The 16,265-nt window shown below is 37.3% G+C and overlaps 1 protein-coding gene across 3 annotated transcripts in view; it reads left to right on the top strand.

The window, feature by feature from the left end:
* The window catches only part of ARMC2 (armadillo repeat containing 2), a 68,502-nt gene that overhangs the window by 20,220 nt on the left and 32,017 nt on the right, over positions 1 to 16,265 (top strand). For all 3 annotated transcript variants that reach the window (XM_048493067.1, XM_048493058.1, XM_048493050.1), the window contains exons 7-8: positions 4,666 to 4,748; positions 8,309 to 8,395. In XM_048493067.1, coding sequence (XP_048349024.1) covers positions 4,666 to 4,748; positions 8,309 to 8,395 — 170 coding nt within the window. The remainder of the gene's footprint in view (positions 1 to 4,665; positions 4,749 to 8,308; positions 8,396 to 16,265) is intronic.

The following is a 16,265-nucleotide window of genomic DNA, read 5'->3' as shown; positions in this document are numbered from 1 at the left end:
GCCTTTTCCACTTGTCTTTAATGTTGGGGAGGGAAGGAGGGCATTTTCATACATATGCTTGAGAGAATATTAGCGCCTTTGATATACTGGGGTGCTGTGTGGTTTCCGGGCTGTATGGCCGTGTTCTAGCAGCATTCTCTCCTGACTTTCCGCCTGCATCTGTGGCTGGCATCTTCAGAGGAACACGTCCGTGAAAGACTTTGCTTTTGATATAATTTGTTTTATGTGTAATTTCTTTTTGCATGTGGGAGTATGTGGAAGATGTTCTTATCTGTTTAGTCGTACTTTAGAGACAGAAGCAGCAATGATATGCTGAAACAACTATTATTTCTTTTGGAACTTTTAATATAGTTTCATGCATTTGTTGTGTAACATATGCAGATGATACAGTCAGACAGTTGTAATGTATTTCTAAAGTTCAAAATCACGCAGTCTTGACCTAAGTCACTTTCACAAGTGACTTCCTGCAGAGTGAAACCTTTTTTATGCAGCAATAAGTGAAGGTGGCAGCTGATGTGAGGCAAGCAGCACCCTCTTTAAGCAGTTCATCCGCTTCCTTCTGTGTGCTCGTTCGGCAGTGCTGGGAAAATGCAGCTACTGTGAGGCCGTTGGAAGCGGTGCCTGGCATACCAGGTGGCCTTGCTGCCATCGCTATACATATGCCATCCAGTCCCGATATTCCTCATCATGTGCTTTTTCACTTTATTGAGAACATTTCTATGCCATGCGTCCAGGGTGGCTGACAAAATAAAAATATAAAACACCATAAGTTAGGCATTAAAACTCAGCCAGAACATAGAAATAGAAGATCGATCAACTAAATTGAGTCTCAGTTTCAAGCTGAAGACCGTTATCTGCTAGTGAACAGGGCAGATTTTGCTCGGAAGATGAGAGCAAATATTTGTACTCGTAGTGGGGCTCTATTGCCTGATCTTAAACTTTAATACTGCTAAACATGGTAAAGCAATTGAAAATTGGTATTTGCCATGTATTCCTTAATTTTGGTTATTCATCATCCAGGGCCTCAGTTCTTAATCAGGTTTTCTAGTTTATATTATTTCAAATTTCTCCTAAATTGCCTACAGAAGAGTTATTTTGTTTATTGATAATAATAAGGGCACCTCATAATCAAGGGCTTAGTTGCAGGGTTTTCTCTGCATTCCCTGGAAGAGTGTTTCTGAATGCTTGTTAGAACAGCAACAAAAATTGGACCCATTTTATTCACTGGCAGTGACTATTGGCTTGTGATGTCCTTTGTGCCATTAAGGTGAGTGAGATGTTTGTTTTGTTTCCATTTGTTACTGAATTCACTAATGGTTATTGGCCCCCAGGTCCACTTATCTTGCAGTCAGCGCATCTGCCTTGCTTAGGATTGATCAGGGCCGTGTACATGCAGTTACATGCTTTTGCAGATTAATCTGCCAGTTTTGAGAGCTCAAAAGCTACAGTAATATCTAATTAATTCTCACATTTGGTATCCAGAGCCTTCTCTCCTACCAAATAAAATCTATTCTGTGTCAGATCTCCTGGTCATGCCAGCTGCTGATCAATGCCGTATTTCTAAAATAAGCTGCTATCAATGTTTGAGTGCCCTTTAGTTATTTAAAAATATTTCATAGTAATGTATGGTAGAACAGTCAGATGAAATGTTTTAATTGTAATCTTGGTAACATTGATAACTAAACCTTGATTGACTGAATATTATTTTCATAACAAAATAAAGAAAAACATGTTTTGTTCTGGCTGTAACCTAAGTCTGAACCTTCTACAGTATATGAGAAAGGCTAGAACAAAAGTGTAGAAAGGGTGAATTGAAAGGACTGAAAGGGAGAGCTAAACACTGGACACTTGAGACTTCAAAAAAAGCAAAGTAAGGGAAACAGATAGTGGAAAGGAGTAGATGTAGAGCGAGGAATGTCCGATTGATTTGTGTTACTTCAACATATTATGAATTGTATAAGCTGTATACCTGTATGTCTGTATGGCCTAACCCTTCCAAAATTTGTTTTTGCTTTGCCCTTTTACTGGGCAGTAAGTGTGGAGATATTTTTCAGTACCTTGTGAATACTTAATTGTAGAAGGCTTGACCTCTATTGTGCTTCATAATTTATTAGACTCTACCTCACACAGAGTGATAATTGTTCCCGGTATTCTCAAGTGCTTAATTTGGAACTTAGTTTCCCAAATTGTTGTTGCAAAGTTATTTATTCGCTGTCATCTAAACTAATATATACTCCTTTACATTTTCTTGACTGTTATTACCTTTGAACACTAGATGTTTAACTTCTGTGCAGTTTGAACCAGATTGTTCCATTTTAGTTTCACCGTGGTTACTGAATATGGTTTGACAATGCTTAATTATGGTACTGAAGTAGTCGGAAAGATAAAAACTCTTAAGTGGATTGATGCCCTTTAACAACAAGAATTTGTACTGATTCTAATAGGCATCTCATTTTAAATATGTGCAGGTTATTCAGGTATCTGTTTGGAGTTATAATTTTTTTTGAGCTTCAGGATTGTAACATCCTCTTCTGATTGGGGTTTCCCTCATTTTATTTCTGTTCTGTGCTCCAGTTTCTGGAATTCAAAAGACTATTTGAGGCACAAATATGTCATCTGAAGCACTGCCCATTAGGTTCACTGACAATGTAGGCAGTAAATATAATTTTGCTTTAAATTTTTACTCCTAAGAAGATGGCACCAAATTCCTATTGGACAGTATAAATGGAAAGGACCTCTGCAATCCAAGGAAACCTCTACTTTAATTATTTACCAAAACACAGATGATTGCCCTTATCCGGGAAATTCTATTGGTCCAAAGATCATACAGATCAGTAGGTGCATTGAACCATGTGGAATTCTGTAGCTTGGGCTGAGAAGTGAAATTGAAAAGTCACTGCAGGTTTTACAAATGACTGCTTTGTATGTTGAAAAGTACTACAGAAATTACAGATAATTTTTAACATGTTTTTGTATGTAGTGTGTTCCTTGATCTTTTTAAAAAGTTAATATATAAATTTCTTTTCAGCATAAATTGCTCCAAGAGAGTGACGCTGTAAGAGTTTAAAGATAGCATCCGGATCCAGTTCTTTATCTTCTGACAGTAATCATTCTGATCCTTTCAACCCTTCACAGGAACAGAAGCATGCCAGCATTTTATGTTCAATAATGGCGACCTCTTCTGGTGTTTGGTTTTATTGCAGTATGTTTAGATCTCTTAGCAAAACACCAGATGGGGGTTGTGCTCCTATGTGGGGTTATATTCTTCCTGAAAAGTCAGGTTCACAGCTTGGCAGTGTGACCTGACACAGCAGTCACCTTGGAAAACTAGGTGGCTGCATTGTCAGAGTGTTTTTTCCAGGCTTTGGTTGGTGTGTCAGCTGCACCTGTTGGTGGTTCAGTCACCTCTAACCACAGCGATCCATGCCCTCGTTACAGCTAAACTGGACTATTGCAATGCATTTAACTTGGGACCACCCCTGAAGAGTGTTCAGAAACTGCAGCTAGTGCAGAATGCTGCAGCCAGACTGCTAGTCAGGGCCAGCTACTGGGAGCACATGACCTCAATAGTACAGCAATTACACTGGCTACTGATCTATTCCTGACCACAATTCAAGGTGTTGTTGTTTTTTTTGTCTTTCAAAGCTTTTAATGGCTTGGGGCTGGGGGATCTGAAGGACTGTCTCTACTCCCATAGAGTACAGCCTGGGGTGAGGGATTACAGGAGGAAGTCATCCTGATAAGTCCCTGATCAAAGCAGCTGGGTAGTACCACAATAGAGGGCCTTTTTGGTGATAGTCTCACACTTGTGGAACAGTTTCCTCAAGGAAGTGCATCTGACCCCTCACTGTTGATTTTCAGGAGGCAGTTGAAGACAGTTTTATTTGGGACTGCATTTGATTAATTTGGCTGTATTTATTGGCAGTCCTAATTGGAGTTTTAAAATATAGTTTTGTAGAGTTTTATGATGACTTTATTTATATTTTTGTAATCATTTACATGTAAGCCACCTTGAGTTTTGCAAGGGAGAAAGCCAGCTAATAAATGTTTTAAATAAAAAATAAAGTTCCGCTTAAAGCCAGCACAAATTTGAAATATTAAATAACTTTTTAGCAATCTGACAATCTTGTTTATGAAATATGTTGTGATTTTGGGGCGATGAGGAACATTTTAAGGATAAAATTGTTCCTTTTTTGCCTTTGAACTCTTAAGCTTGGAGTTCCTATATAGTATGTGCCCCTTCCCTTAAATGGATTTGTGCATGGTCCTCACACAGGATTGGCTAATAGTGCTTATTGGTGATACTGCATACCGTCAACTCCAACTGGATCACAAGAGGATTTAAGGGGATTGGACTTGACTGAAACTCAGATCATTATTGGAACTTTTCCATCCTTATGCTGACCTGGAGTTATCATATGTACACAAGTGGAAAGTATGCACATTAGTTATGCCAGTGGTTTAGAAACAGTCTTCTACTATTTTTGGTAAAGGTGTGCTTCAGTTCTAGGCTATGCATCCCATTTGCCAAAAGCCTTGTCATAGCTACTTGGAAGACTGAGAGCACTTTTATGTATGTAAATTGGTTTGCTTTGCTTACCTATATTTGATCTGTGTGAATTCTCCTCTCCCCCCCCCCCCCCCCCCCCGCATTCCTGTTTCTAGTGACCAGGATCATCCCAACAGTTCAGGCAGGCCTTGGTCGTGTCCAGACAACACTGATTGGATTACATTGGATGCTAAGACAGGTACATCATGTGATGCTGGTTGAGCATAATTTTGAAAGTCTTTTAACAGTTTCCTTTCTTGTGTGTTACTGTATTCAATCAGCAGTTTTAGGAAACAGTGTCTCCTGGGGAGTGTGAATACCACTAGTAGATGAGACCAGTGCCTTTCTTCGCTTGTAAAATCTTGAAGCGGTATACTAGGTCCTTTAAAACTGAAAACTACATATACCTCTTTGGCAGAAGGAGCTTTCCAAAGCCTCTGAAAAAGGAAATTATGAGACCATTACTCAAAAAGACTGTTTAATTAAGCAGGTCTTGGCAAATTATAGACCTGTTTCAAACTTTACATTTTTGGGGAAGGTTATTCAGTGTGCAGTAGCTGAGCAATTCCAGGAATACCTGCAGAAGATAATCTGTCCTTGAATCTTTTCAGTCTGGCTTCAGGACAGTAGTGCTGATGGACAATCTGTGTCTTTGGACAGGTAAAAGAAATGCATCTCTGTTATTGTTAGATCTTTCAAAAGCTTTTGATGTGATGGACCGTGCCATACCACTGAGGTACTTGAACAGTGATGAAGGTCTAGGGGGGGAATGTTGAGGCAGGTCATTCTATAAGGCGGGAGACGCAACAGAGAATGCACATATATAGGATGTTGCTGATCTTAACCATTTGCAGGGGGGAACCCTCCAAAAGCTTTTCTTGGATGAGGGAAGCTCATACTGTGGAGCATAGTCAGAGAGACATCTCTGCAGTTGGGCTATAAAGTGCTTTGTAGGACCTTGAATTGAACCCAGTAAAGATCAGTAACTAATTTAGTCTTGTGGAGTGCTTCTGCAGCTGGGTGTTTTACTTGCAGAATTCAAACAGTGGTAAGTACTTGCTCTCTTGATCCATGCCCCTTATGACTGGTGAAACCCAGTCGTGAGGAACTATGAGGCCACCTGTTGGAGATTGTGAATCACTCCCTGGAGCAAGAAGTGTTACATGGGAGGCTGGAAGAGGCAATAGTTTGCCTGCTGTTGAAAAGACCATTTGTGGACCCAATGGATCTCACTAATTGCCTCCCAGTCTCGAATCTTTCATTTCTGGGTAAGGTAATTGACAGAGTGGTGGAGGAACAGCTTCAGGTATTTCTGGAGGATGCAAAGGTACTGGATTCTTTCCAGTCTGATTTTCATGGTGGTCATGGGATGGAGACCACACTGGTCACCATCATGGACAAGCTGTGGTCACACCTGGACCAAAACTAGTCAGCACTGCTGGTGTTATTAGACATGGTTGACCAGGATCTTTTTACTCATCACCTTGCCGATGCTGGAAATCAGGGCACGGCTTTGAACTGAATGGCTGTGTTTTCCAAGGCTGCGGACAGCAGGTGTCACTCAAGGAGGAGATGTTCCAGCGATGCCTGCTTGAATGTGGGATGCCGCAAAGGGGTCTTCCTTCCCCAATGTTGTGTAACATCTATATGTGACCCCTGGCACAGCTGGTCCAGAGTTTTGGGCTGGGCTGTCACCCGTATGCTGATGACACCCAGCTTGTTCTGATGATGGCGGGCTGCCTGGCTGCTTCCCCAGATGCTCTGCAACAGTGCTTAGAGGCCATGGCTGGATGGCTGATGAAGAGTAGGCTGAAGCTAAATCAGTCGAAGACGGAGGTCATATGGCTGGGTTGGTGAAAGTGCCTGAGGGTTTTCAACTGCCTCAATTTGACAGGGTTGCTTTAAGTACTACACCCTCCTTAAAAAATCTGGGTGTTATCATGTAGTCCTTATTGTCACACACGGCTAGAGTGGCATGTTTTCATCTTTGTCAGGCTAGCAGTTAAATCCTTACCTTTCGCGTGCTGATTTAGTCACAGTGATTCGTGCAGTGGTCACCTCCAGATTAGATTAGTATAATTCACTTTAGGCGGGCCTACCCCTGAGTCTGATTCGGAAGTTAAAGCTGGTTCAACATGCAACGACCAGGCTCCTCACTGGGGTTTCAATAAAGGAGCATATTACTCCCATTTTACATTGGCTGCACTGGTTAACAGTCAAATTCCAAGTCATGTTTGAGGTGTTAGTTTTGACTTTCAAGGCCTTATGCAGTCTGGGATCCTTCTATTTTAGGGACTGCATATCCCCATATTGCAAAGGTCACTCTGTTCTTCAGATGGGAACCTACTGTTGGTCCTAAGGTCATTAGGCTGGCCTCGACCAGAGCCAGGACTTTTTTGGCCCTGGCTCCAGCCTGGTGGAACTCTCTCTACACTGTGGTGAAAGCGCTCTCCTCAGGAGAGGTGAGAATCTGCAGGTGCTTGGTGACAGTAGGGTCTAATGCAGGGGTCTGCATGGCTATGCTGGCAGGGTCTGATGGGATTTGTAGTCCATGATTATCCGGAGAGCCGCAAGTTGCAGACTAGTGGTCTAATGAGAAGGACATGGGAGCCACATCTGCAACACAGGGAGGCCTGTGAGGACATGACTGTGCTGACACAGCAGCCTCATGAGAACCGTCTAAACAGCACCAGATTCTGGTGTGATGGAACATTTGGGGGCCTCAGCGGCTAGCATTTCCATTGGTTCAATCCCAGGGGGAAAAGGGAGAGACCACAGCAGGTTTGGACAGGGGTTCTCATGATGACATCCAGGATGCAGTGTGGGAAGAGGTCAGAACGACATTCACTTCTAAGTAGAATTAGGATGTAAATCTCCCAAACCATTTCCTCACATAGCAGTATAGGTTAGAAAATGAAAATGTTTTTCATTAAACATAAAGAAATTGGCTATTTATATTTTCCTAACAGTTTGTCAGTAAGCCCTTTTATTCCTAAATTGAAAATGTTCAAATAGGATGATATTGGGGTATAAAATGTGACAGGTTTGCCAACTAAACTGTTACGTCACTTTTTTCAGTTTGTATTTGCTATAGGCGGAGTCGGGAACCTGGTGAAGGGATCTGGTGCAGTCAGAGTCCTGATCATCCTGCTTCTTAGTTAGTATATAGCTCTGAACCAATTAGGTCTGCCCCTTGTACTGCTCTAGCACCTCCCTCTCATTCACAGTACTTCTGTGCTTGCAGAATCCTTTCTAGAAAGGAGATTTATGTGGCCCAAAAATGTTAATCCTCTGGACTGATCCCCTGTTGTGTGTGCTAACTGCCGCCCCGGCAACTAAGTTAAAATGTAATGTACTTGTAGCTAAATAAGCAATCAAGTGAAGACAGTGTTCAGCTTGCTGAACCTCAGTGTTGCTAAGGCTTTTGCACTTCCATGCTAAAAACAGCAGCCAATGAATGTAGACCAATGTCATCTTTGTGGCCAAAATGCAAAGCTGTGGTTATGACAGATAAACCACCGAGAAAGAAAAATATCTTGAATTTGTTGGTGTCTGCTGTCTAGAATTTCCTGTTGCTTTCCTATTAAGAAAGGTGGAGATTGATTTTGCCCTTTGATTCTATATGTTGTACCATTCTTTCTTTACCAAATTAAAAAATGTTAAATTTGCAGTATTTCCATAGCTTTACATACATTTGTCCTGTGAGCATTTGAAAACTTGTGTGTGCATTAAAAAAAACACCATGGTTATAAATTTCAGAAAATAATTTGGGAGTGAATGGAAATGAAGAGGAAGAAAAGTACTGGAATATGAGAATTTTGACAATTTTACATGAATTAGAGACTGGTATGTAATCTTTTTTGTGTCACTCCTGTTATCGCTGGAATAAAATTATTTATTCATTGTGTGAAAAAATTCAAAGGCTGTGAGTGGTTCTGAGTTTGCTCCTGAATTATCTCCAAACCGTGCAATTGCTTATAGATCTGCATTGCTCTCTCATTGTATCCTTTTTTATTCTGTCAAGGATATCTCATTTTTATTCTCTAAGAAGCTCAGGGTAGTATACAAGCCCCTCTCCCCCATTTTTTTTTTTTTGCAATTAAAATTTTTTATTAATTAAAATTTCATATCTCACCTTTACAGTGACATATACATACAGTGACATAGTTACACAATTCACATAAAACAAAATTAACATATACCATGTATCTATTAACAAACAGTTAAACACCCTGACAATACTAAGTGACGTCCCCTCCTCTTATCCCACCCTAGTGCCCTCCACCCTATTTATACAAGATAATTCATCTATAGTTTTCCATTCTTATCTTCTTGAGTTGTTTCTTCCAATCTTGTTTACTCTGGACTTCCCCTACACATATACTCCAAGTTCAACTATAACATCTAGCTGGCCAATTTTTTCAATAAGCTTTTAACTAAGGTGAATATTCAAATTAATTTACGTAATTCTTCTAGCTTGTTTCCTTTGTGTGTTGTAAACTTAATTACATGATTAACGAATTACTTGTTAATTAAATTGACTGTTATTAATTAATTATTAATTATTAATTAATTAATTATTATAATTTATTAAAGGAAAACACCCAGGAAACCTATAACCTATTATTCTATTGCTATTCCCCTTCCATAAATTGTATATAATGTTTCCAAGTCTTTTGGAATTTAGTCCACGGTAAGTCTTTAATTCTTGTGGAGATTTTGTCCAATTGAAAATATTCCATCAATTTCTGGAACCAATTTTCAGTTTTGGGTATCTTCTCAATTCCCTCCACTGTTCCTTGACATGGTCATCCTGTTAGCTGCTGTTGAACAATATAGAAAAAAAGTCTATATTAATATTTGGAATATTTTTAATCCCTATTCCCAATAAAGTTATATAATCTCGGGTGTTGCCCTCAAAAGAGATTTGCATAATCTCTTGCAAAAAAAAATTCAGTTTATGTATTTGCTTCCCAATATTTTTTTTATTCCTCTAATACAATCCCATAACATATGCATTAATGTTCCTGTCTCCTTTTTACATTTCCAGCATTTCGGAGATTGGTCTCTTATGTGTATCTTAGCTAGTATTTTAGAGTGTTAAAAGTTACCATCTGTGCAAGATCTTTTAAGAAGTTTTTCTCTCAGGTTCCTTAAGTTTGCACAGGAGGAAAGGTGCTCATGTAATTTCATAGTATCCTCCCCAATCTTGCCAGATGAATTCATTTTATTAAAGATCTTCTGCCTTCCATTTAATCATAGTTTCCTTTACAATCTCTGTTTTCTAGAATTCTGGGATAGTAGCCAATTTATATACTTTTACTTAGCAGTGGTTTACTTTTTGGGGTGTATGAAAAATTATCAGATCTAATTCTGCCAATAGGATGTATTACTTATACCTCTCTCCATATGATATCTTGTTTGAAATTGCTGCTGTCATAGTTAAGTGCTTTGATATGTGAACCGAGTGGCATTCCTGGCCTTTACTAGAGTTAATTTCTAGTTGTCTGTTTTTTTTAATTTAATCTCTATTTCTTTTCTTGTATAACTGTTTCTTTATATCGTAGTCCATGGGCCATTGTTTGCCATTCTGTAAGTTTTTACTAACTTTTCCAGTCTCAATACCCAGTAGGGTATCTTATTATATATTTTGAATTTATATCTTTCCCATATTGTCAAGAGCGCATTTTTCTAATCAGGTGACGTTTTAAATTTTAATGAAGATTTCCTTTTCTACATTTGGCCATAAATATTCATACCATCCTGATTGCATTATTTTGTCCTTCTATACTCAATAGTTCATCCTTTTTCCAGATTGAATCCAATCTATTATCCAGGTTAACGCGGCTGCATCATGAGTGCGTTTGCCAGGTCTGGCAGTGCAAATCCTCCTTTCTCCTTTGTCTCTATCAGTGATGTGTATTTAATTCTAGGTTTCTTTCCATTTCCAGATAAAGCTTTTACAATTTCCTCTTTTCCATTCTTCAAAATATTTTTTTATTTGTTATTATTGGTAGAGATTTTTGAAATAAATACATAGAATTTGCAGGGAGGATCATGAGTCTTAATCATTTCAATTTTCCTGATATTGGATGAGTGTCATGTTTTTTCCATTTATTTAAATCTTTTTTTAGAATTTCTCGAATCAGACCTGTTTATAGTTATTATTAAAAAATTCGGTTATTATTGTTTTCTAGATTTATTCCTATTTTACCTTTTTCTATTATCTGTAGACCTGTTTGTTCTGTTAACTGGTTTTGTTCTTTCTCAGTGTTAAATTAAATGCCAGGAAGTTTTTGTTTTTGACTTATTTATTTGTTAAATCCTGCATATTTTACCAAAAAATCTTCTATTTTTTTCCAGTTATGTTATTTAGTTTCCTCAGTTGGATCTTCCACAAAACTAATACCTAAGTCATCTGCATATGCTTTAAGTTTTATATTATGTTTTTTAATTTTAATTCCATCATACCACCTTTTCTTTTTTTTTTTTAATTTTATCAATAGTATTTCCAATATCATATTAAATATTAATGGTGAGTAACGGGCAGCCTTAGGCGTGTTCCTCTTTTGAATCTGGAATTCTGACGTGAGAGCTCCATTTTTATATTTAAAGGTTGCTGTTTGTTTGTTGTATATACTATTTATTGCTCTCATAAGAAGTTTCCTTTGTATCCCTATTTGCTTAAACACCTTTTCCATAAACTCCCATCTTCATAACATTATCGTAATGCCTTTTCAGCATCTACAAAGACCAATGCTGTTTTTTTAGACTCGGGTTCCAATCTAGCAATTCCTATCATTATTTTATCACCGTTCTAATATTATTTGTAATGTGTCTGTTTTTTGATAAATCCTGTCTGAGGTCTCTGGACTTATATATATGGTGAATTATTTTCTGTAATCTATTACTTGAAAGTATCATTGTAAATAATTTATAGTCTGTGTTTAACAAAGAGATTGGTCTAAAAAAGTTAGCCGTAGGTATTCACTTCCTCTGTTGTCTTAGGAATTAGAGGGTGATTACTGCTTGTTTCCAGGATTCTGGTACTTTCTAAGCTTTGTGTATTTAAGATATTATTGTTAAGCTTAACGCTCCTATGAATTTTTGGTATTAACAATTGTTGGAAGACTTTATAGTATTTCAGAAGTAAATCCATCTGGGCTGGGGGATTTATTTCTAGTTTGGCTTCTTTATCACCTTTTGCACTTCTCTTTCTTCTGTAATTGGTCTGTTTAAAATTTTCTAGAGATTGCTCCCTCTGTAGGAATTTTCCAGTTAATATTTTCTTTTATGTATTGTTCTAATTTTGGCATCTTTATATTGTCTTCTCTATACAATTTTGAGTAATATTCTAGTAGTTTTTTCTGTATTAATTCTGGTGTTGTTATTATTTGCTCTTTGTCTAATAGTTTTGTAACGGTTCTTTGACTCTTTTGTTGTCTGACTTGCATTGCTATCCATTCCTTGTGTGTCCAATCACACTTGGCCAATAAAGATTCTATTCCCTATATTTTTAGCATTGTAGAAGTTTTTTTGTTTACACCTGTTCAACTTGTTTAAAATTTCTTTCTGCCAGTTTTTTCCTTTACGTTATTATCTTTTCTTTGATCATTTTTTTATTTTATTTGTTATTTGTTTTATCTTTAGGGGAGTTCTTGTTGTTTTTTTGTTCAATAATGTAAGTTCTCTCCTTCTAATAGTCTCTGGGTTTTGTTTTTTTCTTTTTTCCATATCTATTGATTTCTTCTTGTCTAATTGTGCCCCTCATAAAGGCTTTATTTGTATCCCATATAATGTTTAAATCTTCTACTGATCCTTCATTTAAACCAAAAAATATTAACTTTCAAATTTTTTTGTACATTCTGCTCAGTTATCAATTATCTTAGCGGATATCTAAAAAGCCAGTCTCTTCAGTTTCAGAAGTTTAATTTTTGAATTTGAGGTTATGGTCCAGCTTATTGGATTGTGATCTGATATCAGCTTTGGATGTATAGTTATATCTTTTAGTTTGGAAGGTATGAATTTGTCCTTGTGGCCAAGTATCATATCTATTCTAGGAAGCCACTTTATGTCCATATGTGAGAAGAATGTATACTCTTTACTTGTTCCCCATTTTTCTCTCCAAAAAGGGTCATCTTCTCTCTTTAAGTGTAAAGTTTTCACCAGCATATCAAAAAAAAGGGTTTGGAAGTAATTTCGTTTTTTTTCTCTTTTCTTAAGAACTTTTTTTAGATTTTATCGTTGTAGTTTTATCTATATTTGGGTTCATTACTCCATTAAAGATCTCCCCAGACATATAATATTTCTCATATTGTAATTACCCGAAGAGTATATCACCTAGTTTTGATAGTATTTCTGTTTTTCTCCTTGGTTGGAGTGCATATATGCACCTACAATCAAAGGTTTTGATACCCTGAAATTTGAGCTTCCAATTGCTATATATCTGGCTTGAGTCATCTTGCTACTTGCAACCCCATTAGTTAGCCTGAGGATTATATTTAGGTTGAATATATACATTGCTATTCCCTCGTTTTTTAGATTTATGATTAACGGATTTACTGGAATAAGGTACCTAGTTGCAGTCTTTTTTTTCAATGAGTTTTTTCATCTCCTTTTTTAAATCGCGTTTCTTGAAGGCATATCCTGCACGTCTGCATGTTGTTTCTTTTGCAGAAGTAGTGGAATGTCTTTTCTTACGTTTTTGGGGAGAGTTCAGTCCATTTTACATTACATGTAATTATTTTTTCATTTGCATTTATTATTTCCCTAATTATGAAAGCTTCTTCCCATTTAGAAATTATATTTCAACTATTTCCCCTATACTTGATTTCCATTTTAAAATAACTGTTCTACAGTTGTTATTTTTCTTTATGTAATAGCCTACTATATTTTAATTTTCTCTTTTTTTTTTTTCATTTCTAGTCATACTTTTACCATACTTACCCATACCTATTCATCCATTTTGTTCTACTACTAAAAGGGGGGAGAGAAGAAGCAACATCGATCAACAAATCATCCGGGAGAAATATGTTAACATAGTCCATTTTTGTCAACAGCATGTTTATCTATAATTTTAGGGAATCCAATCCTGGTGTCTCTTCTTTCACTTTCCCTAGAGCTTTTCCCTCTCCCTTCTCTTCCCCACCCATATTCATTTATACTCTATTCTTTATTATTTTAACTTAATATTAATATTCCATTCTATTGATTTCAATTTATCTTGTCTTTTGCAATTTTATATTTGTCTAATGAGAGCTAATAGTGTCCTAAAAAATAAATAAATCCTTAACTAAAAAATGAATAGGTGAGGAAAAAAAAGAAAGAATAGAAATCAAGTAAAGCTTAAAAAAAAATTAATAAGTATGTGTATAATAAAAGTTTCGAATTAAAAAATATTACCCATTTTATCCTTGTCTTCATCTCTTTCTTTGCTTTATTTCTATTTAAGATCTTTTTTAATTCCCTCCTTTTTCCATGAAGTCCCGCATCTTTTGTTCTGCATCCAGTATATATTTCTTTCCTTTTATATGTGCTTAATGACGATAAGCCCTCCAGCATTTCCCATCTGTACATTATGTTCTTCCTTCCTTCAATATGTCTGTTAGGGGGGGTTGTATTTTTTCCTCTTCTTTTCCAATGATTTCCGGCTGGTAATTGTCTCTTTTCAGAAATGTGATTTCATTTCCTTCCACCTGGAATCTTTCTTTTGCTTGTACTCTGAGGGATGACATCTCTAGACTCTTTCTTAATAAATACCAATAATGATATCTCTAGGGTGTGTTTGCTATTTTCCTTTGCACATATTTTGAATTTACTCTATAAATCTCGATCTTATTTTCCATGTCTAATACTTCTTTCCTCATAGGCACATATATTTAGCCAGTGTTGGTATTATTTATTTTTTTTTTACCAGGTCCTCTCCCCTTTCTTCCTTTTAGACCTCTCATTCTGATTAATTTTTTCTTTTTATTTTTCAGTTCCATAATGGCCAATTTGTCTTCTAATGTTTGAATTTTTTTGTCTTTTTCTTCCATTTTTCCATCTATTTCTGCTACTTGCTGTTTTATTTCCTTAACTTCTTGCTTTGTTTCTAGAATTGCCATTTCCAGTTGTGTGATTTGTGCCAAGTCCTTTCTTACCTCATCAAAATTGGTCTCTTCATGTCTCTTTGTAATGCCATTATGGTTTCCTATTGTAAAGTGGTAGTTTGGTCCTGATCCTCTCCTAGTCAGCATACTCTCTTTAAGTAACTGAACCTGTTCTATCTTCTAGTTACTTGTTTGCTTTCTATTTGTGCAAGCCGGCCATTATCGTCTTTCTCACTTTCCTTGTTGCAGTTTGTGACAATCTTAATGATTTAACTGCTAATTTGTTAATTAGGCTTTTTTTTGGTTCTTCCCGTTTATGGGTGCAAGCCTCCTATACTTTCACTTCTGTTTGTTCTTATTTTAAATCCTCATACTCCTCCCTATTATCCAAGAGATCTAGAGTTTGTTTATTATCACGTTAGGTCTTTGTTTCTGTTTATTTGACTACCGTGCCTTTGTTTGTTTATTTAACTTACTCTCCTGCTGGTTATTTTCTAAGGTCCGTGCCAGGAGTGTCAGCTTTCACACTCTATAGTTTCTTTCCTTGTTTTTTCCTTCCGCTCTGGTCCAGCCCTGTATAGAGCAGTCTGTCCCGTTTGCTCTCTCTTCCTCTTAGAAGTGCAGCTCTATGCTTTCCTGCTCTCTATTATTTTTTTAAAAGGTAGGAGAGAGCTTTTATAACACTGCTGTCATAAGTTATTTGAAAATCTAGCACTCTCTCTTTTCCCAGCTTTCTGAATTCGGGACTGTGTTTTATTCGCACTATCTCTACACCTCTTAATGGGGTTTTTCGGCGGCTGTCTTAGTTTCCTAACACCACCCAGCTGTTTTCTCTGTCCTTGCTATTTTGTGCTTGAATCATGGTGGCAGTAAAAGTTGCTGTATAGAAGAACTTAAGGCTTAGATTTGCTATTTATTGAGCTTGGTATTTTGTAGGTATAAATCAGATATTTCCTTCCTTTGTTTAATATATTCTTAGGTTTGGTTCTGCTTTGGCTAGGGGGTTGATTAATTCCCCTTCTCCCTTCTTAGTTTCGATTATCACCAGGTGAGAAGCTGATTCTGTTTGTTATTCCACACAGTTTCAGATTAACTCACCCGGCCCCTCCGTGGGCAGCGAAGTTGGGGTGCCTTCTTATCGCTATTTAGAAGTTATCCCCGCTTTTTTCTCATTATAAGCTGGAGAATTACGCTGAAAAAGCTAGAAGGGTGCCGGAGCTCTGAGCGTTTGCAGCCGGTGCCTGCTCTCTCCAAACCGGAAGCCCCCTCTCCCCCATTTTGTGCAGAGAACAAACCCTGTGAGGTCGGTTAGTCTAAGCTATATGGCTGAGTTACAATTTGAATTCTCGTCTCCTGAGGATTAGTTCAATGCTGTAATGACTGAACCTCACTGACTATGGTTTCATGGTTTTAAGCGCCTGGTTGCTGCCTTGAACCCAATAATCAACAACCTAGCCTTTGAGATGCTGAAGTCAACAACTCAACCTTGTGAGATAACAATGTAGTAAGGTTGGCGTGGAGGTTCTGTTGTCAAAGAACTCACCCATATGAGCACTGGGCTCAAGCCCTGTTACTTACTGGCATTACACCCACCTTCCTAATGGTTAATATTTACCTTCCCCTGT

This window comes from Sphaerodactylus townsendi, linkage group LG01 (genome assembly GCF_021028975.2).
Source record: "Sphaerodactylus townsendi isolate TG3544 linkage group LG01, MPM_Stown_v2.3, whole genome shotgun sequence".
Lineage (NCBI taxonomy): Eukaryota > Metazoa > Chordata > Lepidosauria > Squamata > Sphaerodactylidae > Sphaerodactylus > Sphaerodactylus townsendi.
Note: the sequence above shows the minus strand (reverse complement) of the source record. Positions and strands in the feature narration are given on the sequence as shown.